Source organism: Bombus flavifrons, chromosome 12 (assembly GCF_040668555.2).
Source record: "Bombus flavifrons isolate JBK064 chromosome 12, iyBomFlav1_principal, whole genome shotgun sequence".
NCBI lineage: Eukaryota > Metazoa > Arthropoda > Insecta > Hymenoptera > Apidae > Bombus > Bombus flavifrons.
Window position 1 is genome coordinate 8,162,753 of NC_138453.1, and position 22,516 is coordinate 8,185,268.

Genomic DNA, 22,516 nt, shown 5'->3' on the forward strand with positions numbered 1-22,516 from the left:
GATTACATTGTATTTACCATGTCATTACAGAGTGGTGTTGCGTGCAATTGATAGCTGAAATAGTCTAATGTTTTTGATAATGTTATTATTAGGTAATGAAAATTGTATATTAGATAAATACTGTGGTAGTTTTTATAGTTTTTGTAGTGCATTATTTATTGTATTAGAGAAAGAAATATCGTGAATGTTGATTAAACGAGAAAATGTATTTCGATTCATGTTAATTGGCGCCATACGTATCGAAGTGTTCTTTTCTATGTTCGTTTTTGCTCAGTCATTTGGGCAAATTTGCGTTGCCAAAACTTTAGTAACATTAATTGATATTAATTGATAATAATGTTACAGGTAGGTGATCGCGATGAAAGAGATTCAAGACCAATAACATGGTCTTTAGGCAAATTGAACTGACTTATCACTCATGAAATTGCAGTAGCTTTTCTTTTTTCACATCTATAATTTTAAACTGCATTTTATGCTTTTGAGCAGTCCTATTTATTTTATTCGAATTATACTCATCAAATGATATGCTATGAATCAAAGAAATTATTTCAGAACCGGGGCATTATTAGAAACAACAGGATGGCTATATACTCTGATGTTATATTCAGATCATCGGTACATCGTTTACATTGTTATTAAGTGAATAATTTTAACTGATCATTCGAACCACAAAGTTCTATAAAATCTACCCTTTGTTAGCCGAATACTAAGAGTTTAAACGTTGTTTCTCTCCATAGAAGATGTTTTATTCAATCCCGTATCAATAAAGTTTCAAAAAGAATATTTGTGTGTCCTAATATTAAGTAAACTTCACAAGATACATTTGTATTTTATCGTTTTATCATTGGGCCGATAAGTATATCACGGAATAATGCGCAGTTTTAACAACGAGAATAATTACGGCAGAAAGTTTATCTTAGCGTAACTTTTGTATCCTCAACATATTCGTTGTCTTTGATTGTTACAGTTTTTTAATACACATTATATACAGTTATATAATACCTGCGTTTTGGATGTCTTTCTTGTTTTGTAGAAATTATTCATGTTTTACAGATGAGTTTGTATATTTTTGTTCGTTGCATGCTTGAGTTTTGACCGAGTGTTATGTTTCCGTGGGTGGTGTCATACATGTCTAATTAGGTGTGTATATTTGTGAAAATAAAGTGATCCCGAGTATTCGCGGGTCATTGAAATAGACTAATGTTGTATATAATAATAATAAAGATTATGCACAACTACGCGAGGCAACGTTTCTAGATAATTACCAAATGTAAATAGTAGATAAGCAAATGTGTGTATGATTAATCATGACTTTCGAGGATATAGTACAAGACAGCACTCCTGAATTGATATGCCATTCGGTGTACATTTATGCGTTCATTGTACATTTAATAAGTACATTGATGACTAATAAACATCTTATATAACTGTGCCTCTATAAAAATATGTCACGATAATTTTCAAACTAGAAAGGAGGAAATCCGACAGGTCTATTCCCAACGTATACATATAAACGAGAAATCTCTTTTTATTTCCATGTAGTTGATAATCATTAAGCTTTTGTATACTCACCTCTCCTTGCTGCAAGACGACGACGATACTTTTAATAAAACTTTCCGTATAGCGAGCGAGATAGAGAAATAGAGAAAGAGACAGATACGGATCCTGCTAAAGGTAGAAGTAGCTTTCCGATTCGAAATCTACTAAAAGTCCTTGCAATTAGTAACGAGATACCACATTACAGCAGTTTATTGGGTGTAATATTTCGTACAACAGTGTAACAGAGTAAAATTCCTTACGGATCTCCATACATTGACCATCTTCGTCGCGGTAACGTCGTACAACTAGACAAATAATATCCGATTTCCGACGATCTGTTCTCAGCCTCAGTGCTTTTTTGGCCGATCGTGCAACGATTGGTCGCGTTTTGGAGTCCTTGATGCGTAACATTGCAGTTCCATCCTCACGCATGACATTGTAATTATAATAGGAAGCACAAAAGATCGAAATAACTTAGTATCCTGCCAATTCGGCGAACGTGGAGTCCATCTCGTCGGCGAGTGACTTGTATCTATCCTTGTTGATGCCCAATTCGTCTGGAAAAGTTGATAAAATAATCGAATTGCTGATATATTTTCTTCTTTGATTTTAGTAACGTTTTACATCTAACGACTCGTTTTACATCTAATTAAGAACGATCCTACGAACTTTCTACTTGATTCTTGTGCATTTGCCCGGTAAACAGTTGCACTTCGTTCAGAATTGGAAACGTTTCGGTTAACTCGGTTCAACGAGCTTTCGTTTACCGGTCAAGCACGGATCGATACACTACTTATTTTAATGAACCTAAGTCACAGTTTGGAATTAATGTGAACATAGAGATCATCAGAGTTTGTTCGCTATTGAAAGTATGTTAACCCCTACGCAAAAAGAAGTTATATTAGATGGAAATGTTATGATGCAACGACATTCATCCTAAAGAAAAAAAAAAAGAAAAAGAATAAAAGCACACTTATAGCTTGATCAAAATATAGGAATGTCGTACAACGTGGTGTATGTCAGTGTGCTCGTACAATTCGAAATTGTACACAAAATGCATCGTGTGAAAGGAAATGTTAAACGAAGCGGTTAATACTTTATCACTTTACTCGAAGCATGTAAGTATCGTGAGGCGTAGTATACCTTTGCAGGAGTCTAAGACAAAACAGTTTTACAAGGGATTGGTAAATGTACCTGACGTACGACGGCCCACATAAACGTGCGAAGCTTTTTGTTTTATTTTATTCTGTTAAGTGCCTTGTGTGTGTATGTTCATGTGTTCTTGTACGCGTATATTAATAGACAATGCTTAACGTAAACGACAAGTACTAATTAATCTGTTCTTATAAAAAAAAAACTAAGCAAAGCGCTCCCAAATCGGACAATTGAAACAGTGATCGGACAGCAAATAAAAAAAGAAAAAAGAAGGGAAATCACAAGAGAATTAAATGGAACCAACGGAACTTTAAACATGAACGATGATCGATAGAAAAGAATGATATTGTCGGTTTTACATGACCGTGAGAATGCAAGAAAAAAAGCAAAAATCTTCTTTGTTGGTTCTTCGGTCGTAAAAAAGTAAAAATTACGCCCAAATTTGGAAGCTATTGCAGCGGAAAAGAAGAAAAAATCAGCTAAAGCGGAAAAGTATCTTTGAAAGAGAGAAGATAACGATACAGAAATAGCTAAATATGTTTCGTGTACAGGAATAAACGAGAAAATTTGAAACGACTATGGATGATATTTTTTTTTTTTAGTAGCCAGAAAGCTCAGAGAATGTCTTGTCCAATTCTTCGCAAATCGTTTTGCGTTTCTCCTTCTGCTGGTGCAATATGTCTGTAAAGAAAATCAGTTGCGTTGCACGATGAAGTGTCGCTTGTTAACGCGGATATCTATTAACGAACACTACCTTTGTAATCTCTGTAACTATAAAGAAATTTATGCGAGTAAAAATGAATACTTTTTTTTTAAATCACTCTCTTACTCATATTCAGTGGAAAGTCGCGGCTCGACTAAATTTATCAACGTAACTTGAAAATATTCGTAATAATTAATCGACTTGCGACGTGTGCAGCATTTACTAAAGTGTGTTTGACGATATTCAAGGTTGGCAAATTGGCCACGAGTCTTTGATTGCATTCCAGTAGAATTGGATAACGGAAGCGTTGCTGTCAATTTGCCAAATTACGTCAGACACCCGTTTAGATTCGGTGCAAAGTACTCTGAGATCACTCTGCAGCAACGGAGTAGTAAATATTTGTAAAGAAATAAATTCGTTGCTTATTTAAGAAAATACGCTGCTTAAACGATGTTAATCCAGTAAAGAGGGTGTTAGAACGAAAGGAAGTCATTTCGACTTTACCTTCGAGCCTGTCGACCTCCTTCTGGAGTTTCTTAACAGTTTTCTCGGCAAATTCGGCACGGGCTTCAGCTTCCTTTAGTTTCACTGTTAGGGTCTTGAGCTGGCGTTTGAACTCCTCCACTCTTTGATTAGCCTAATCGAATCCAGTCGGTCAAATTGTTTATCCGAAATGCGTTCTCAAACACCATGAAAAATCGACAAACTCACCTTCTCTTCGGATACTTCCAAAGATTTCAAGCTGTTACCGACCACTTTAAGTTCCTCTTCAAGTTCCATGATCTTGCTGTAACGTTGTAAATAGTACGCTTTAAGTAGAAACAATTATTTACGAGTAGACTGTGAATTTTTCATATTGTTGTAAGTAAAGAGAATAAAATGGAGATTCGTTTCACCTTCTAAAATTTATGATACAAGTACTCACTCTATCGTTGGTACTTTACCTACTTTTCTATGTTATAAGGATTCTATTGTATCGTTAAGTTTTACGTAAACGCATAGAAAGTCGCAATCTATTTACGAATAACATTCCTCGGGGGCAACTTACGCTTCACCAGACTTGACTCGATCCTCAGCGACTTCCAACTCGTCTTCAACAAAGGCCAGCTTTCGCGATACTTCGTCCGATTTCCCATCAGCGTCCTCGGCAAGCAGACGCGCCTCTTTCAGTTGATTCGTTAGCTGATCCATCCTCTCTTCATCCTGTTGCGCGCGGTTTTCCAATACTTTGCACATACTGCAATTACGTTCATTAACATAATTACGTTTCTATCTATCGTACAACAGTTTCACGATTGACTTTCTCAACATTTACCGGCTAGATTCGTCGGCAGCCTGAGAAGCTTCGGCCAACTTGGCAGTGGCAGTGTTCAATCGTTCCTCGGATCTCTCCAAGTCCTCCTCAATCAATTGTACTTTTCGGTTCAGAGCGGCGACCTCGGATTCGGCCTGAAATTAGAAAGCTCTCGTGACTCATTGGCCTTTTAAAAAAAGGGGAGCACAGGGCGAAACAGATGATCCCTCGTGTTACGAGACACCATAGCTAGCGTAAAACTGCGTCACTCTGAGTCATCGATCTTAAAACGAAGGTATAAAACTACGGTATAAATATAAATAAAATTTCTCGGCGAAAAATTGACTTGGACCTGGTCCAAGGTAAACTGGAGCAATGACAGAACTAGGGCGAAATCCTTAATCGTAACAGACTAACGGAAACATTAGGTTACTTACGTTAGTCAGAGCTTTCTCTTTTTCTTCGAGGTCCTTGTTGGCCTGATCCAGAGCTTGTTTGTTGGCTTGAAGGTCGGCTTCAACCTGGGTAAGCTTCTTTTGTAATTCACCGACTTCCTCGTTGACCTTATCCGCGCGCATATTCGCCTCCTTCGCCTGTCCTTCGCAGGCATCGGCTTTATCCATCGCATTATCCTTTTCAAGCTTCATCGCTTGCATCTTCTTCTTGATCGCGTCCATGGTGGCGGCCTTTTTCTTTTGCCGGCTTCCTTCAAGAAACTATCGAGTTCACTGAAATTTTCCATGATCCTTTCTCTTAACGATTGGTCGAACATCGTTTCTAGTGGTCTTTCTGATTAGACGTTAAAAATTTCGAAACACTTGAAACGTGGCAATCGATGTTTGTCTGTTCGATGAAACAGCATAAACTTCGATTTCTCGATGTTAGTGGAATTATATCAACGGGTTTAGTCTTAGCAGACAAATCAGACGAGATTATCGATTACAGATAAATCGTAAAGAGTCTTTTGTTCGTCTACGACGCGATAATCGTCTCCTAGAAATATATCTTTTACACTTGCGAGGAGAAGATTTGTATAGAAGTCACGAGTCACTCACTGCGAACATACACTTGATAAAAAATTAGTATACGTCTTACAGCCTTAAACACGTAATTAGTCAAAAGATGGGCCCATTCGATATAATAATTAATTGACCGTTTAAATATTTCGATGAACTCTATGAAATACACGTTCGAAATAAATATCTTGTAATTTCTATATATGTTTTCGGTTTTCCTTCAAGCTACATCAACGTAATCATGGCAATTGCGTCTCGTTACAGCGCTAATGAAATTTCGAAAGGTTTTGCATGACACATATATACAATATACGAAGACAACAGGGTAAGAAGAATTATAAATCACATTTTCTCCGCTATATATCTTTGAACTTAGCAAATTCTTTGCTCTTTTAATTGCGTATTTTATGTGAAAATACCCTTTCCAGACGTAAGACGCTATCGAAATCAAAAGACCAACAAGAATGCGACGCTATCTCCTGTGATCTTCATATTCATACATGGTCTCTACATGAATTCGAATACTTTGATGATCCACCGTATACATATGTTTCACGGCTGTGACTCGTCATCGTTTTAACCCTGAAAATAAACGGATGGGTCCGCGAATAAAGTAGGCGATGGGCTTGCATATTTTCACGATCGTAGGGAGTTCTGCGAGTCATAATCCGGCAGATGATACCGTCCGGCTTCGCGATGACGAGGAACGGGGCACATCGGTGCGTCTACGGAAATAGCATCCATAGGCAGGCTCTATAAATATGCGCGGAACGACGAGGAGAGGACGGCGGCCGACGTTAGTGAGGCCGCGAGGCGAGGAGTCCAAAAAGCACGAGCGTAACCCAGAAGAACGGGCTTTACTTGGCCGCCACCGACGACCGACATTCGATCTAACTGCCGCGTATTAATAGCATTTACGAAATCATCGTCGCCACCTCGCGATCTCGCGGTTCGATCCTGCATATTCGGTTCTTGGGATTTGTCAAGCTATAGGAAATGTTTTTTTTTTTATTTCACTCGTTATGCTCAATTTTTCCAATTGGAAGTGCAGAGAGCAAGACCCGATTAGCCTTTTACTTGTGAATAAAGTAAAGAATTTATACAATGCACCTCGTATGAACAGATATATAAAATATACAAAGTAAAGTAGAAGTACTTGCGGTGGTGTTGGACCGAACACGCTGAATCTGATCTCCATTTCGGCTCCGTTTCTTTAGCTACGTTCACGAGCATACGAATTTGCATAACCGTCAGCAATGTACTTATCGCAACAATATCTGTGATATCGTTGTTAACCTATGACGAATATATCGATCAACCGATCGATCAACCTTCGATCGACGAAGCCTGGATTAATTCTGGAGACATCTAAGTTACACGGTGGATAACGATGGATATATTTCATAGCCGTTGGAATGTAAACAAGGTATAAGATCGCAGAAGGGATGGGAATATTTAAATTCATTAAATCGATTATTCGATAGCTGAATGACTACATTCGACCCTATTTCCGGATATTAATAGCACCTGGAAAGTTTTGGCATTTGGTTACCCATGGGTGCCAAAATGACATCACTGACCATCATTCTCGGTGGTCAATAACAACAGCGAATTGCTCGGGTTATTTAATCGCAAACAGGCGTTGTTAGATGTTTAGCGGATGAATTTTGGTTGCCTTTAAGGTTTAAGCGAGACTACGGAGATTAATGGTGTAGAAAGATCGTTATGCGAATGCTACTTACGACATTGCGTTTTGTTAGATCCAAAAGTAAATTCCCGAAGCGTTAGCAGAGCTGTTGTTAATTGGCAGCGGTTAATATGTTGCAAAAGCGCTCCGGTTCCTTACACCGTTGGTCTTCCTGCAAGCATTTAAACCACTAATATACTTTAATCGCGTAGACAATTTGGTGTATCGATGCAGATAGGATGGATGATTGGATCGTAACGATTGATTATAGTTAATATCGAGTTGGGCTTTTCAAAATACGTAGTATTCGTCGAATTCACTAGGCAAACGTTAGCGGTTGAAAATAGCACACGTAAACGAAACGATTCGATGATGGCAACCGGTTTATTTTTGCCACAAAGTGGACCACAATATTTCATCTTTTCGGGATTTTTCATTAATATCTATAACATTTTCGTTATCTGAAATTTTAACGTTGATTATAGCCAACGAAAAATTGTATCGTAAAACGAGGTACTAACATGACGTACGTTTGTTAATGGTAAGCAGTGTTATGTTAGGATTAACGCTACTTACAAGCATTGCCAAAGCAGTTTTTTGACAAAAACCTTCGAGACGGATGCACCTCGAAGCCAAAGCGGATTAATTCGCTTCCAGAGCCTTCTCCGTGGCTGGCACTGTTTCGTTGCAAATCAAGTATTTTCTACGTGCGTTTTTCAACTTGAAGCTTGTTAGTCGAAGAAGCAGCTCCATTAGTAGCGTAATAAATCTTCGTGGTAACAAAAATTCAACGATTAGTCCAACTATACAGTCTTCTTTCACCGAACGATTCCATCGTCGAAGATGAAAATCTTCGACATCCTCAAGTTTCTCGCACTGGTGAATTTTGCACCAGTTCTCACGCACACGTCCATCCACATCCTTCCTCCCTTTCTTTCTTTCACACTCGCGTCACGATCACCGATCCATGGAACAAAAGATAGCCGAGCATCGAGAGAACGAGGTGTAGAAACAGCCAGAGAATAAAAAAAAAGCGATCGGTCGGGGAAGAATTTCGTGATAATTCACTTACCTAACCCGAGCGAGTAGAGTGGCGCGAGTCGAGTGTTCCGAGGGTGCTTCGTAAAGCTTCTTGCTCGACGAGGACGCGGGTAATCGAGGCGAAGTCGAAGGTGGGGAGCCCAAAAATGGACCGCCACAGAAAATTCTACGGGGGTGGGGTCCTCGGCGTTTATTTTCTGCTCGCGCCTCCTCGAAAATTTCTCTCACCTTCCAATCGGAAGACACTGGCTGGATTCAGTGATTTTCCAATTTACAGATCGATTTCGAATTACGAAATATGTTTATGATCAACCGTTCAATTTATCTTATCGGTGTTCAAGATAGATTTTATCAGTCGATATTGTTATTTATCTGTTAGTAGATGTAAAGACAATTAATTTACTCCCTCTACGTTGAATCGATTTATAGATATACATTTATGGCGTACATCGTACTAGTATATATATATTTATAGATAGATTTCGAATTGCGGAACGAAATTTTCCAAGGAGACTAGTTTAATGATCTTCACAATGTTGAAGATACGTTTTAACGATTCTGTTATTAGGTGTAGAAATCAATTTCGTGCATTTCTAATAAAGATATTGTTTCACTGTATATTTTAAAGCTATCAAGTATTAATCTTGACATTCTTAAAACATGGCATAGATGTATAAGATGATTTCGAGAGGCATTAATTTTCAATTGAAAAATGAAACTAAAAGGCGTTTCATTTTCAATCGAAAGTAGAAAAATTAGAACTGACTGCAAAACACAATTGTTAAATTTGTCTAAATAGGGCACATCGTTAATTCGACATCTAATATATGAAATCATTGATTATATTAGTGGTATTAGTGTTATGATATTAGTAATATTTTTATTATACAATGTTACAAGTCAGAACATTAGAGAATTGAAACAAAAGAACACGATAACGATTTTAACAATTCGACCATGGGCTGTTTCGTTGTTCGTTACTATTTTCGAGTGTTTTGCAGCGTGTTATACATTATACACCGAATAGGAGCTTTTAACTAGCTACAATCAGATGGTCAGAAATAATAAACGTCTAGTTTGGTAGCTCGTGTAACAAGCCTTGAAAAGGCGTAAATATGCGTAAGATTACTAATCGTAGATATTCATCGTGATGGTGTTTGTATCCTTCAAATGTATGGACCATAGGGCCACATTCATTACGATTAAAAATATTTTTCGATTGCACTTATGCAACCTTGTCTAGTCGACATGAAAGATCACGTCTGCTATATATGTAGGTGAATATATTAAATCGTTCTCCCAAGTTCGAAGAACGATCTTTTACCTTCACTTTGTTTCCATACCAACAGTAAATAAAATTTTGTAACATCGTTCTGCTTTGTTAGAAATGTCGCTATGAATTCGGTGCTTAAAATATCTACCTCTATTCCGGCAGAGAATCAAAAAGCTTTCAAAAGTTTGCAACAGAATTGTCAAGTGTACAGGCTCGTTTAACGTTCTGATTGATCTAAATAAATGTCTCATAATAAATGTCATTTTTATGGTCTGTAATACAATACAAAATTGTTAGAATCGCAATAATATTTTATAATTTAATAGTCGAAAGTATTGGTTTTACTATCTGACGTAAAAAATTATAAAGATATAGAGGTCAGAATTATAGTGATTTTTATTTATTATATAGATTTATTTATTGTGATTGAAGCAAAAAATTATAACTATTTAATCTGAACTTAATGCAGTAATGGGATACAACTAAAGACAACAAAATTTAACTACTCAACTTACAACCTACAACTAACAACTTACAACAACTTATGAGTAACGATTTAACCCGCAACTACTCGCAATTCAGACGGAACTCCAACTGTAAAATTATAAATTACTTTTTTTTTTTTTACGTGGAGGGAACTTTCATAGGCACCCGTGCTCTCCGGGGAGAGGGCGCGGGGTAATACCGAAAAAAAAAATTTTTTTTTTTTTTAACGTGGGGAAATCTTCATAGACACCTTATCTCATCGCCCGGGGCGGGACAAGGGTGCCGGATTTTTACCGGCTAAAAACCCACGGGCGGGGCTGGGTAGCCAGCACGAGTGACGCAAACACTGGGGGTACTTTCCCAAGCACTTATAGAAAGTACTACATGATAGGCAAGCAAAGGGGGTTGTTGTTGAAAAACCCACTTGCCCGTTGTACATAACTGTAAGATATTTGGCTTTCCACCTTTACACATAAATATGCCCAGGATGGTTTCGAACTCGCGACACATTGCTACCGCATACGCCCTTTACAAGCGTAGCTAGCAAGCCCGCCGAGTATTTACTACTTGTTCACTCATTACTATCTCCATCAAGTTGTCCTTATACCAGAGTTTTCAGTGCTGCTACAACGGACACGTGTCTTACAGCTGTTAACCCAAGATGGTCACGTAAACCTTTTTTAATTATAGAATAATTCTACCAAATGTCTAAATCGGACAAATTGTGAATGTAAACATCTAAATAAAAAAAAAAAAAAATTATAGAATGTCCTAAAAGGCCACGTGCATATTGTCCACCGAAATTTCCCATCCTTCTTGGCCCGTCAGCACTTTTATTCTTTTCCATCTGTAGTTCATTGGAATTTCTCCAAGAGTTTTTCCACGATACTACAAAGATGAAATTACAACGTGATCACTTGTTATTTTAACAGATCTGTCAGTTATTACTATAAAAATAAATTCTTCATTATGTCAGCAGGTGGTATGGCCCAATCCATATCATAAATAACATCGCGAACTTTGTTGCTCTAAAAATTACTTCAATTGTGCGTAAATGAAAACATGTATCATAATTTGAGATCAAATTCATCTTGCATTATTATATATTAGCTACTAATATTAATAAGTTAATAAGTTACAAGTTACAGGTCAAAATACTTTTTTATAATTTTACAATTGTATACCACATAGAATAATCAATTGACTTTCAATTCGTAAAATTTACGTATACAACGTTATTTGTTTTACTACGAATTGTGCTTATTATTTTATTATAATACCGATTACTTGTAAGATCAAAAATTTTATTTGTAACATTAAATTCATTCTACACGAGAGCGCAAGAAACGAGAAAAAATCACTCTGTTCTTTTCCTTTTTGTGACATTAATTAATCACTGTATCATAATCATTATCATTAGACACTGAGTAAAAATCTCAAATAAAATCGTCGTTTCTACTATTCCGTGCTATTGTACTGGAAAATATATGTAGCGATCGAATAGAAACGAAAAGCAGTGGCAGCTTTCAACGTCATCTCTTTCCCAAACCAACAGTATAAATATACCTGCATAAGCATACAGCACAAATAGAAGCCTTTCCAGACGGAGTTCATAGAGAATGGATCTATCGTGGAAAGCTTGTAGATACTCAAACATAGTATTATCGAACTTATACAAAATTGTAAGAAAATCATGTACTGAAATACACTGTTCACTGTTTTAGCAAATCTGCAATCAAATAAAAAATTAGGAAATTCGGTACTAAGAATTTCAAAATTTATGATCACGAAAAATGCACATCTATTTGTACTCGTAAATTTCGTGCTGATGTCCAATTAAATTCCCAATAATTTTATTGCATCTTATCTTGAATTCTTAGTTAGACATGTTGTTCCTTTTCACTGCCGTCAATGAGAATAATAGATTATCTCAAAGTATCTCAAAGTATAGTATAAGTATAAGTAGATCAGAGTACCTCAAAGTATATCATTAATCTTGAGGTCAGTGAATCAATGAACGAGTTGTTTGATACGCTAGGGATATGGTGTACAGTTTTTGGGCGGATAAGTCGTACGATATCCAGTCGTGATTCCATTTTCCCGTCTTTTTGCTTTGAAGAGTGTAATATACGAAACGTAAAACATCTAATTAGTTTTTCTCCTCATCGATCTTTTTCTGCCTTTCGATACATTCTTATTATTATTACATTTCACACATCCCCTTTAGTTGTTCGAATATAAAAAACATAATTATTTCCCAGTAGAAGATTTCAAAAGCAAAATTTCTCTAAAGTTTCATAGCTGACCGCAGACGATATGATTGGCTAAAAAAAAAGGTTAAAAAAAAAATATTGGTATCTTTTTTCACTTCCCCGAAGTCACAGAGATCTATTTAATCGATTGAAGGCAAAATACGGCGTCGATAAACGAAGAAATGGTCGAATTTGCCGTGGAAATGGATAATGATTCATCGGCTATTATCTGTCTCCCCTCCACGAAAATTAATAAGAAGTAAACTGTAGAACACGCAACACCATCAGTCTGCTTTCGTCGCTCGCAAGAGAAAGGCAGTCGTGGTTTACCGATATACTTTGTTTTGAATAGTTTCATTGACGGAAGAAGAGAAACACAAGTGAAAGGTGTCACCAAGGGCAAGTGATTTAAGCATGTACGTATGTGTTATTCATATTTCGTATAATTTATTGGAATGCACTTCGGATACTCTAGTGCACGTTTCCAGTGTTTTGAAACATTTGTTTTTTCCTTTTCCTTTCTCTAAGTGAACAGTTATTACTCTATTCGGAAGAATCGAAGAAAGACGGTTCTATGTTAAGAAATTAGCCTTTGTGTTCATGATTCCTGGCTCTGTTGGAACACACTGAATACGGAGTAAGAAGTTTTCAGTAGCTACAACATAAATGTTTCTCATAATTTTTTACCTACAAATATAAAGGAAAAAAGGTTTAGACGAAACTGACTGTCATGAAAGACTCAAGATTGACGGAAATGACGTAAATACTGGTAAATTCGATCGGTCTCATAGCACGCCTCATTAACATCAAAAAAGCTCTCTTAACGTTGTTATTTAACGATGTCCAGTCGCTTCTGAATATCGCATCAGAAAGTTCCAAACTCTGCACAGAAAATTATATCAGTTTACTCACTTAGTTGCAAAATTTCTAAAAGGTTTGATTTCCTGCCAATGGAAATTTATGTAATGCGGATATTTATGTAAATTCATATTCTTGTGCATACAATTGGAGAAGTAGAGCTTTAACACAGTTGTTTCACCTACGAAAAATTGTAATATTACAATATTTTCATATATTTGCCTATTTCTTTTCACGTTAAGCGCTTTTTATGCATCGATGGACCTTTAAATTTCTCATAATTGCATAAATATCCGTGGACTAATTATAACATTAGCATTTTGGACTGACAGGAAATGTGAAGTCTCTATGTGAACGCTGTTCACTTAAAAAAAAATCGTATCCAAACGTATACGTCTGATGCGTACAGGAAATCCAACCTTAAGGTTTTATTACATTCTTCGTCGTAATATTGAACCTTAAGCTTGACTTCATTTCCGAACCAACAGTAGTAAAATATCTGCATCAACGAAAAGTTCATAAAAAGGATCCTTCCTATGATGTTCGAATCCATTTCCATTTGTGTTATTTGATAAAGGTTGAAACAGATCATACACAAACTTGTATAGAATTGGAAAAACATGATCGTTCTAAATTCCTCGTTCACCATTTCGCTAAATCTGTAAGCTCGTAAATAAGAAAATGTTACAGTGAAGAAGTTATATAGGGTGGTTGGTAACTGGTAGTACAAGCCGAGAGGGGGTGATTCTACGCGAAAAAAGAAGTCCAAAATATAGAATAAAAATTTTTCGTTTGAGGCTTTGTTTTCGAGAAAATCGACTTTGAATTTTCGCTCGGTACGCGTGCACTTTATTACGTCTCGTTATAACGGATCTCACTGTAGATTGTCTCACTACACTAGGTTGTCTCGATGGAAAAATTTAAAAAGAAAAAAAAATTAAAAAAAATTGTTACTCTATATTTTCGACTTCTTTATTCGCGTAGAATCACTCCCTTTCCGCTTGTACCACCAGTTACCAACCACCCTGTATAGTTTATTTCTCTGCGAAGTTATCAAAAGAGAAATAAATCGACAAACTGACTTGTATATATGATTGTGATGACGAACACACAGCTTCACTGAATAATTCTGGTTCGATTCGATGTTCTTCAGACGATGCTCTAGTATTTCGAATTGGCAGGTAATATGAATTAGTAGGCCACTGTACAGAGAATCAGTAGCGACGCATCCAAAGGAGCATATCGTCGTGAATAACGACTGATAAAGCAAAGTAAGCAGAAATGCAGATGCAGACGAATAGTCGTATGGTACCCATGTTCGATACGTTAGTTGTCTTTTCTTATACGTCAGAAGCGATTCCATAAATAGATAAAAATTACTAGTCATGAGTATCGTCATATAACCAAGTGTGTTCCAGCTAGAAGAAAAAAAGAAAATAGAGAAAATGCTTTCAGTCGAAGAAGCATTGTCGATCAATTTAGAGTAAGTTCTTGTTTAATGTAACTATCTATATTTTTGTAGGCAAATATATAGTTATCATACTACTAACACAATTTAATCTTAACATCGAAAATTATTTATTGTATTAGGCAATATTATTAGACGACTTATTGTATATGCATTTGTGTATTCGTTTAGGTTGTAGAGGATTGTAAATGATGGTTGTTGGAATAACAAAGTAACTCGTTGTTGAAACCGTCAAGTGTATTTAAAATAATTAATAAATAAATAAATACAGATAATGTCGTTAAGACACTCGTACTAACAAATTCGCTAAGACAGTGTATAATCGCTAAAATACTCGCTGATTAGATCGCTGATAGATACTCGATAGATATTCGTAGATACTCGTAGATACTGTAATCCTTACAATCGCATCTGTTTATTTATACTGGTCAGAGGAGAGTCGGAATATTCAAATTCGTTTTTGTTCGACGGTTGCACGTAGCGGCGACATTGTTTTGCCCGGAGTTTATTATTATATTGTGTGTCCTAACGATATTGATACTTCGAGACAAAACAACATGATATGAATTGTTCTCTAGCTCATGTGTTGTTACAAGTTCGTCTAATCATATATATATACATGATAAGAAGTTTTTATTTCAACAAACTTACTCGGTAACTTTGTCGAATCTCAACAAAATTTCGAATTCTTGTTGGTTCATTGGCAAAAATGGCTCTTTCTGTAGAGTGTCGCGCAAACGTACGAAGCTTTCACGATACATCAACATAACGGAGACCTTGATGGTTGTGAGGAACGATCCCATCGTCACGTGAAAATTATCACTGAAGTCGTCTACATTTTCTACATTGTATATCATATCCATTACTAAACAAAGAAAGAAAGTATTCAAGACCAAGAGCGAGAATACCGTATAAATCTTGTACAAAAATTTTTTGCTGGGTGTTATCCACGAAGGTGGTGGTAAACAGCCGCACAATGTGAACAATAAGAATGTCCATCGTAGTATATGCATGCTTGATGTGAGAACTTTTTATTATCACGCACTTCCTTTGTTTAACCGATCCTTATTTCGTTATAGTAACGGTGATAGTAAGTATGCAGAGAAATTATCGAAAATGTAGAAAGAAGTGAGTTATACGCCACTCTCGAGCAGTTACTTCGACTCTTGTTCGAAGTTAGAAATGTAACTGACGACTGTAAAATCAATTCCCTCTTACTTCCTTCAATAGACTTATTTTCTACTGCAATTACCCTTCGCTGATACGTATCATTACTATAATAGTAGCGTGTGACACGATGACATTGGATGCGTATCTACCGTTTAAAGAATAATGAATCAACCCTTCGTACTCTTACATATTTTTTTCATACCCCTCTTCATATTATTCTTTGTTGCGAGCTAATATAGCGTAAATATTTGCCTTCGATAATGTTTCGTAAAATAGAACGAGCGAAGAATATTATCCACAAATTGACGGAAGAATTTTTAGTTGAAAATGAAATATCGTCCGCGTGTGCTTCTTCAACATATCACAAGGAATAAACGTCCAACATATTTTCTTCTACGATCAGGCAAGTATTTATGAGTTGGCATTTCATGGAGCAAAGTTTATTGTCACGTTCTCTACATGCATCGGTACATTTGCAGAACGTTGTCCACCGAAAGCATCGAAACAAATAATCTCAGGATCCACTGCACTTCTATTTCACACCACCATTTAGTTCGTTGCAACGCAAATTCGGTATTTATAATGTTTACCTCTAATAAGGGAACCAAGCATCACTAGAGTAGCAGAAATCTTTCAAAAAATTGCAATAGGACCGTCAGGTGTACAGATACGTTTTTAAATTGTGTGGTTTGCAAAGCTTTGAAGATAAAATTTCAAACATTTTATTTGTATATTCCACAATTCGCAAGATAGGAGGTACGTTAATTTGATTAAATTCTGCATTTTTATTTCTCAGTCATGATCGTCATGAGTACATTAGTGAGAGTTGTATGACCGTGCACAACGGTAAAAAGGACACACACTTTTATAATAATTGTAGACAATTTATGATAATTAAACAGTCAGTAAAAATTGAATCACAGTAACAACAAAAATTCTTATTTACTCGTAGAATTTGACAGAAGATTGTACGAAGAGTAAGTCATCTTCATGATCTATAATAAAGTACAAAGTTGTTAGAATCGCAATAATGATTTATAATTTAATGGTTAGAAGCATTGAAATTCTACTAACTGACACGAAAGATTGCGAAGATAAAACAACAACGTGACCGCTTGTCATTTTAACAGGTCTATCAGTTCTAATTATGATCAGTAATAAATTTTTCATTACGTCAGTAGGTAGCATGGTCCAATCCATATCATAAATAGCATCGCGAACTTTGTTGCTCTAAAAATTACATCGATTGTACGTAAATGAAAACATGTATCATAATTTGAGATCAAATTCATCTTGCATAATTATATATTAGCTACTAATATTAATAAGTTAATAAGTTACAAGTTACAGGTCACAAAATACTTTTTTATAATTTTACAATTGTATACCACATAGAATAATCAGTTGACTTTTAATTCGTAAAATTTACATATACAACGTTATTTGTTTTACTACGAATCGTGCTTAGTTTTTTATTATAATACCGATAACTTGTAAGATCAAAAATTTTATTTGTAACATTAAATTCATTCTACACGAGAGCGCAAGAAACGAGAAAAAATCACTCTGTTCTTTTCCTTTCTGTGACATTAATTAATCACTGTATCATAATCATTATCATTAGACACTGAATAAACATTTCAAATGAAACCGTCGTTACTGCTACTCTGTGCTATTGCACTCGAAGATACATGCAGCGATCAAATAGAAACGAAAAGCAGTACCAACCTTCAACGTCACCTCGTTCCCAAACCAACAGTATAAATACACCTGCATAAGCATACAGCACAAATAGAAGCCGCTAAATAAGAAGTTCATACTGAACGGATCTACCGTGGAAAACTGATAGACACTCAGACATAGTACTATCGAACTTATGCAAAATTGTAAGAAAATCATGTACTGAAATACACTGTTCACTGTTTTAGCAAATCTGCAATCAAATAAAAAATTAGGAAATTCGGTACTAAGAATTTCAAAATGTATGATCACAAAAAATGCACTTCTATTTGTACTCGTAAATTTCGTAGTGATGTCTAATTAAGTTCCCAATAATTTTATTGCATCTTATCTTGAATTCTTCGTTAGACATAGTGTTCCTTCTCGCTGACGTCAATGAGAATGATAGATTTCTAGCTCGATGACAAAATATCTCAAATTGCGTGCCGACTTGTATCATCAATCCTGCGATCAGTGTTTCGTTGGCCACGCTGGTATTTGCACAGATCAACAAACCAACTGTTTGATACACTAGGGATATCGTGTACACTGTTTGCGAGGATAAATCGTACGGCATCCAGTCGGACACTGGTAACTCTCTCATACTTATGAGTTTTTTATATTGTCCCACGGTCGCAAAGAATACTGCCGATTCGTTCAGGATCTCGCAGTATATCGTCAGTTTTCTGTAACAAACTTGTAAGCAGTAATTCATGGCAAAATGATTGTGAGCCGCGTAAGTGTAGTCCACGAAGGAATATTGTAAAAAAAAAACCTGGCATAATCATCGTTCTTCCGTTGGATGCGTTCTTCCTGATCGTCTCTCGCAATACAATTCTCGTTCAATAACATATTCATCACATTTATAATTTTTCCTCGCCGGACAAAGAGATTGGCTACTTTAAGGCAGACTCCTACCACAGAGACGCAGAGAGAAAATTTGTCGGACATAGCCTCCAGGTTTTTGCTAGTAAACGAATCCACGCAAGAGCAGAACGTGAAGAAGTATAGTAGCAAAATCATGAACACCGAGTAAACGTTGTACAGATGATACTTGAGCGAAGTGTGTGGCCACTTAGTTGGTTTCCAGTAACCGCAGTAAGTGAGCAAAGCAAACGACAGAGGAAGTCTGTGCATCTTTTTGTTTCTTAGTTATCTCTGCCTATATTTTCTTAGAAAATCATTGACTAAAAACTAGTCAATGATACATACAAAAAATCTTGTTTAAAAATTTCTTTTTAAAAGATGAATATTTCGTCAAAAAAGGAAAAGAATATCGTTATGATTTTATTTTCCTATATTTCCTATATTTTTGCCTGGAAGAATTTGATCAAAGCGTACAAAAATCTAATTGTGCGAATATTCTACATTTAACAATACTTAACAAGCTTGATTATGTTAGTTACAAATTTTTATCAAAGCTGCTTGACTGTTACAGAATGAAAGAGCTTCCATCAAATGCGCGACTCTATTACCTTTCTTCTTTTCCTTTTCCACCGATCTTTTTTTGTCGACCGAGACATCTTTATTATTATTACATTACATACATCCCCTATAGTTATGCGATTACAGAAAAATCAATGAAATATTTCCCAGTTGGGGCTTTCACTTAGATAGAATCGCGATTAAGAGTAAAGTTTCTCTATAGTTCTATAACTGATGACAGTCTATATAATTGGCTAAAAAGTATTTATTTATTATAGGCATCTCCTGTCATTTCCGGGAAGCCACAATGTTCCAACTAGTCGATCGAGGGCAAAGTACGGAGTCGAGAAAGAAAGAAAGGGTCGAAATTGTCCTGGAAATAGATAATGATTCATCGGCTATTATCTGTCTCCCCTCAATGAAAATTAATAAAAAATAAACTTTAGAACACGAAGCACCATCAGTCTGCTTTCATCGGTCGCAAGGAACAGAAGGTTGCGGTTTACTCATTGTGAATAGTTTCATTGACGGAAAAAGAGAGTCAAAAGAGAAAGTGATACAGACACGTTAATCAAACGCATGGTATTCATGTTTCAAATAATTTATTGGAATGCACTCTAGATACTCTGTTGCACGTTTCGCATGTTGTGTTCGATTTGCTTTTTTCTCTTCCTTTTTCTAAGTGGATAATTATTATTCTATTCGGAAGTATCGAAGGCAGACGGTTCTAAATTAAGAGAATTCCCGCATTTTCATGATTCCCGGCTCTGTTGGAAAACATTGAACGCGGAGTAAGAAGTCTTCAGTAGCTACAACATAAATGTTTCTCGCAATTTTCTACCGAAAAATGTAAAAGAAGAAAGGTTTAGACGATACTGACTGTCATGAAGGACTCAAGATTGACGGAGATGACATAAATGCTGGTAAATTCGATCGGCCTCATAGCACGCCTCATTAACATCAAAAAAGCTTTCTTAACGTTGTTATTGAACGATGTCCAGTCAGTTCTGAATATTATATCAGAAAGTTCCAAACTCTACACAGAAAATTATATCATTTTACTTAATTAGTTGTAAAATTTCCAAAAGGTGGGATTTCCTGTCAATGGACTGCGGATATTTATGTAAATTCATATTCTTGTGCATACAATTGGAGAGGTAGAGCTTCAACACAGTTGTTTCACCTACGAAAAATTGTAATATTACAATATTTTTATATATTTGCCTATTTCTTTTCATGTTAAGCGCTTTCTATGCATTGATGGACCTTTAAATTTCCCATAATTGCATAAATATCCGTAGTCTAATTATAATATTAGCATTTTAGACTGACAGGAAATGTGAAGTCTCTATGTGAACGCTATTCATTTAAAAGAAAACCATATCCAAACGTATACGTCTAATGCATATAGGAAATCCGACCTTAAGGTTTTATTATATTTTTCGTGGTAATATCTAACCTTGAGTTTGACTTCATTGCTGAACCAGCAGTAATAAAATATCTGCATCAACGAACAGGCCATGTAGAGAAGCGTTCCTACGAATCTCGAATCCATTTCGATTTGTGTTATCCGATAGAAATTGAAACAGATCGTAGTCAGGCTTGTACAGAATTGAAAAAGCATGATTATTTTAAATTCCTCGTTCACCATTTCGCCAAATCTGTAAGCTCATAAATAAGAAAATGTTACAGTGAAGAAGTTATATATATTAATTCCTCTGTGAAGTTATCAAAAGTGAAATAAATCGGCAAACTGACTTGTAAATATGATCGTGATGATGAACACACAGCTTCACTGAATAATTCTGGTTCGATTCGATGTTCTTCAGACGATGCTCTAGTATTTCAAATTGGCAGTTAATATGTATCAACAGGCCACTGTACAGAGAATCGCTAGCGACGCATCCAAAGGTGCATATTGCCGTGAATAACGAATGATAAAGGAAAGTAAGCAGATATGCAGATAACGACGAGTAATCGTATGGTATCCATGTTCGAAACGCTAGTTTTCTGCTCTTGAAATTTGCTAGAAGCGACACTACGAGTATAAAGAAATCAGAAATCACGAGCAGGGTCATGTAACCAAGTGTGTTCCAACTGGAAGAGAAATATAAAAGAGAATAATACTTTTCGTCGATGAGAACTTGTCAATTAATTTAGACTACGATCTTGCTTAACGTAGGCACTTTATATTTTACTTCCCTTCTATTACTTTATTATATGTCATCGTAAAATGTATGTTCCATGTTTGTAGTTAAATATATAATTATTATATTACTAAAACAATTTACCGTCAATACGAAAAATTTATTTATCGTATATACATGTATGTAGACATATGTTATAGAAATGTATTTCACTGAAACAGCGAAGGATATACTTACTCGGTAATTTTCTCGAATCTCAACAGAATTTCGAACTCTTCTTCGTTCATTGGTAAAAATGGCTCCCTTTGAAGCGTATTGCACAAAAGTAGGAAATTTCCTCGATATACCAGTATAGTGAAAAGCTTGACGCACGTGACAAACACCACCACTGTCACGGAGAAATTATCGCTGAAATCATCTGTGTTTTCTACGTTGCATATCATATCTAATATTTGAAAAAGCAAGAAACTATTGAGAACCAGGAATGAGAATACTGTATAAATTTCATACAGAAATTTTTGCAGAGGTGTCTTCCACGAAAGAGGCGGGTAACAGCCGCACAATGTGAACAACAAAAATGTCCATCGTAGTATATGCATCTTCCAATTGAAAATTTTCTATTATCAGGTACTTTTTCTATTTAATTGATTCTTACTTTACCAGAGTGATGCTAATAATTGCCAATAGCGAGCATGAAATAAAATTATCGAAAATGTAGAAAGAGAAACACTTGTACAACACCCTCGAGCAACTTTCGTTCGAAGTTCGAGAGTCACTGACGGTAGTAAAATATCAATATCCCTCTTACTTTCTCGGTATGACTTATTTTCTAACTATAATTTACCCTTCGCTCATGCGTATCATTATTGTAATAATATGTTTGATCGTTAAAAGAATAATGAATCAACCCTTCATATCCGTATGTACTTCTTTATGCACCCCTTCATATTGTCTTCCATTAGAAGCTGGTATAGTGCAAATATCCATCATCGATAGAGTTTTTTAATACGGAAGAAACAGAGAATATTATCCATAAATTGAAAGCATTTTTAGTGAAAAGTGGGGTATCGTACACGTGTGCTTTTTCAACAGATGAGAAAGGAAAAACGTCTAACATATTTACCTCTATGATCAGGCAAGTATTTCTGGGTATCTTTAGCAGTGTGTAATGTTTATTGCTATGTAGTCCACTTGTATCGGTACATTTGTAGAACTTAATCTTTTCGAAGAATCGAAAGAAATAACATCAAGATCCACAGCTATTCCACTTCGTGTCATCATTC

The 22,516-nt window shown here is 35.8% G+C and overlaps 4 protein-coding genes and 1 long non-coding RNA gene across 5 annotated transcripts; 1 reads left to right on the forward strand and 4 right to left on the reverse strand.

Moving 5' to 3' along the window:
* Positions 1 to 1,719: 1,719 nt before the first annotated feature.
* Tm2 (tropomyosin 2) lies at positions 1,720 to 8,619 on the reverse strand. Its single transcript, XM_069124613.1, has 7 exons — positions 8,467 to 8,619; positions 5,129 to 5,419; positions 4,713 to 4,846; positions 4,446 to 4,634; positions 4,109 to 4,184; positions 3,902 to 4,034; positions 1,720 to 2,096 (listed from the first exon to the last, which is right to left on the reverse strand). Exons 2-7 carry the CDS (start codon positions 5,366 to 5,368, stop codon positions 2,014 to 2,016), a joined length of 855 nt encoding a protein of 284 aa, XP_068980714.1. The 5' UTR covers positions 5,369 to 5,419; positions 8,467 to 8,619; the 3' UTR covers positions 1,720 to 2,013.
* A 4,425-nt stretch (positions 8,620 to 13,044) lies between these two features.
* On the reverse strand, positions 13,045 to 15,810 carry LOC138185575 (odorant receptor Or1-like). Its single transcript, XM_069124615.1, has 5 exons — positions 15,424 to 15,810; positions 14,387 to 14,722; positions 13,762 to 13,963; positions 13,173 to 13,328; positions 13,045 to 13,101 (listed from the first exon to the last, which is right to left on the reverse strand). The coding sequence occupies exons 1-5, from the start codon at positions 15,783 to 15,785 to the stop codon at positions 13,045 to 13,047; spliced, it is 1,113 nt and encodes a 370-aa protein (XP_068980716.1). The 5' UTR covers positions 15,786 to 15,810.
* LOC138185577 (uncharacterized) lies at positions 13,079 to 20,014 on the forward strand. The gene is made up of 4 exons (XR_011174660.1): positions 13,079 to 13,215; positions 14,458 to 14,787; positions 19,100 to 19,292; positions 19,365 to 20,014. It is a non-coding gene; the product is annotated as an uncharacterized LOC138185577 (long non-coding RNA).
* On the reverse strand, positions 16,881 to 19,099 carry LOC138185712 (odorant receptor Or1). The gene is made up of 5 exons (XM_069124872.1): positions 18,437 to 19,099; positions 17,958 to 18,347; positions 17,671 to 17,875; positions 17,017 to 17,172; positions 16,881 to 16,937 (listed from the first exon to the last, which is right to left on the reverse strand). The coding sequence occupies exons 1-5, from the start codon at positions 18,796 to 18,798 to the stop codon at positions 16,881 to 16,883; spliced, it is 1,170 nt and encodes a 389-aa protein (XP_068980973.1). The 5' UTR covers positions 18,799 to 19,099.
* LOC138185574 (odorant receptor 49b-like) lies at positions 19,821 to 22,077 on the reverse strand. Its single transcript, XM_069124614.1, has 5 exons — positions 21,471 to 22,077; positions 20,845 to 21,183; positions 20,546 to 20,747; positions 19,967 to 20,122; positions 19,821 to 19,895 (listed from the first exon to the last, which is right to left on the reverse strand). Exons 1-5 carry the CDS (start codon positions 21,830 to 21,832, stop codon positions 19,839 to 19,841), a joined length of 1,116 nt encoding a protein of 371 aa, XP_068980715.1. The 5' UTR covers positions 21,833 to 22,077; the 3' UTR covers positions 19,821 to 19,838.
* Positions 22,078 to 22,516: the final 439 nt, after the last annotated feature.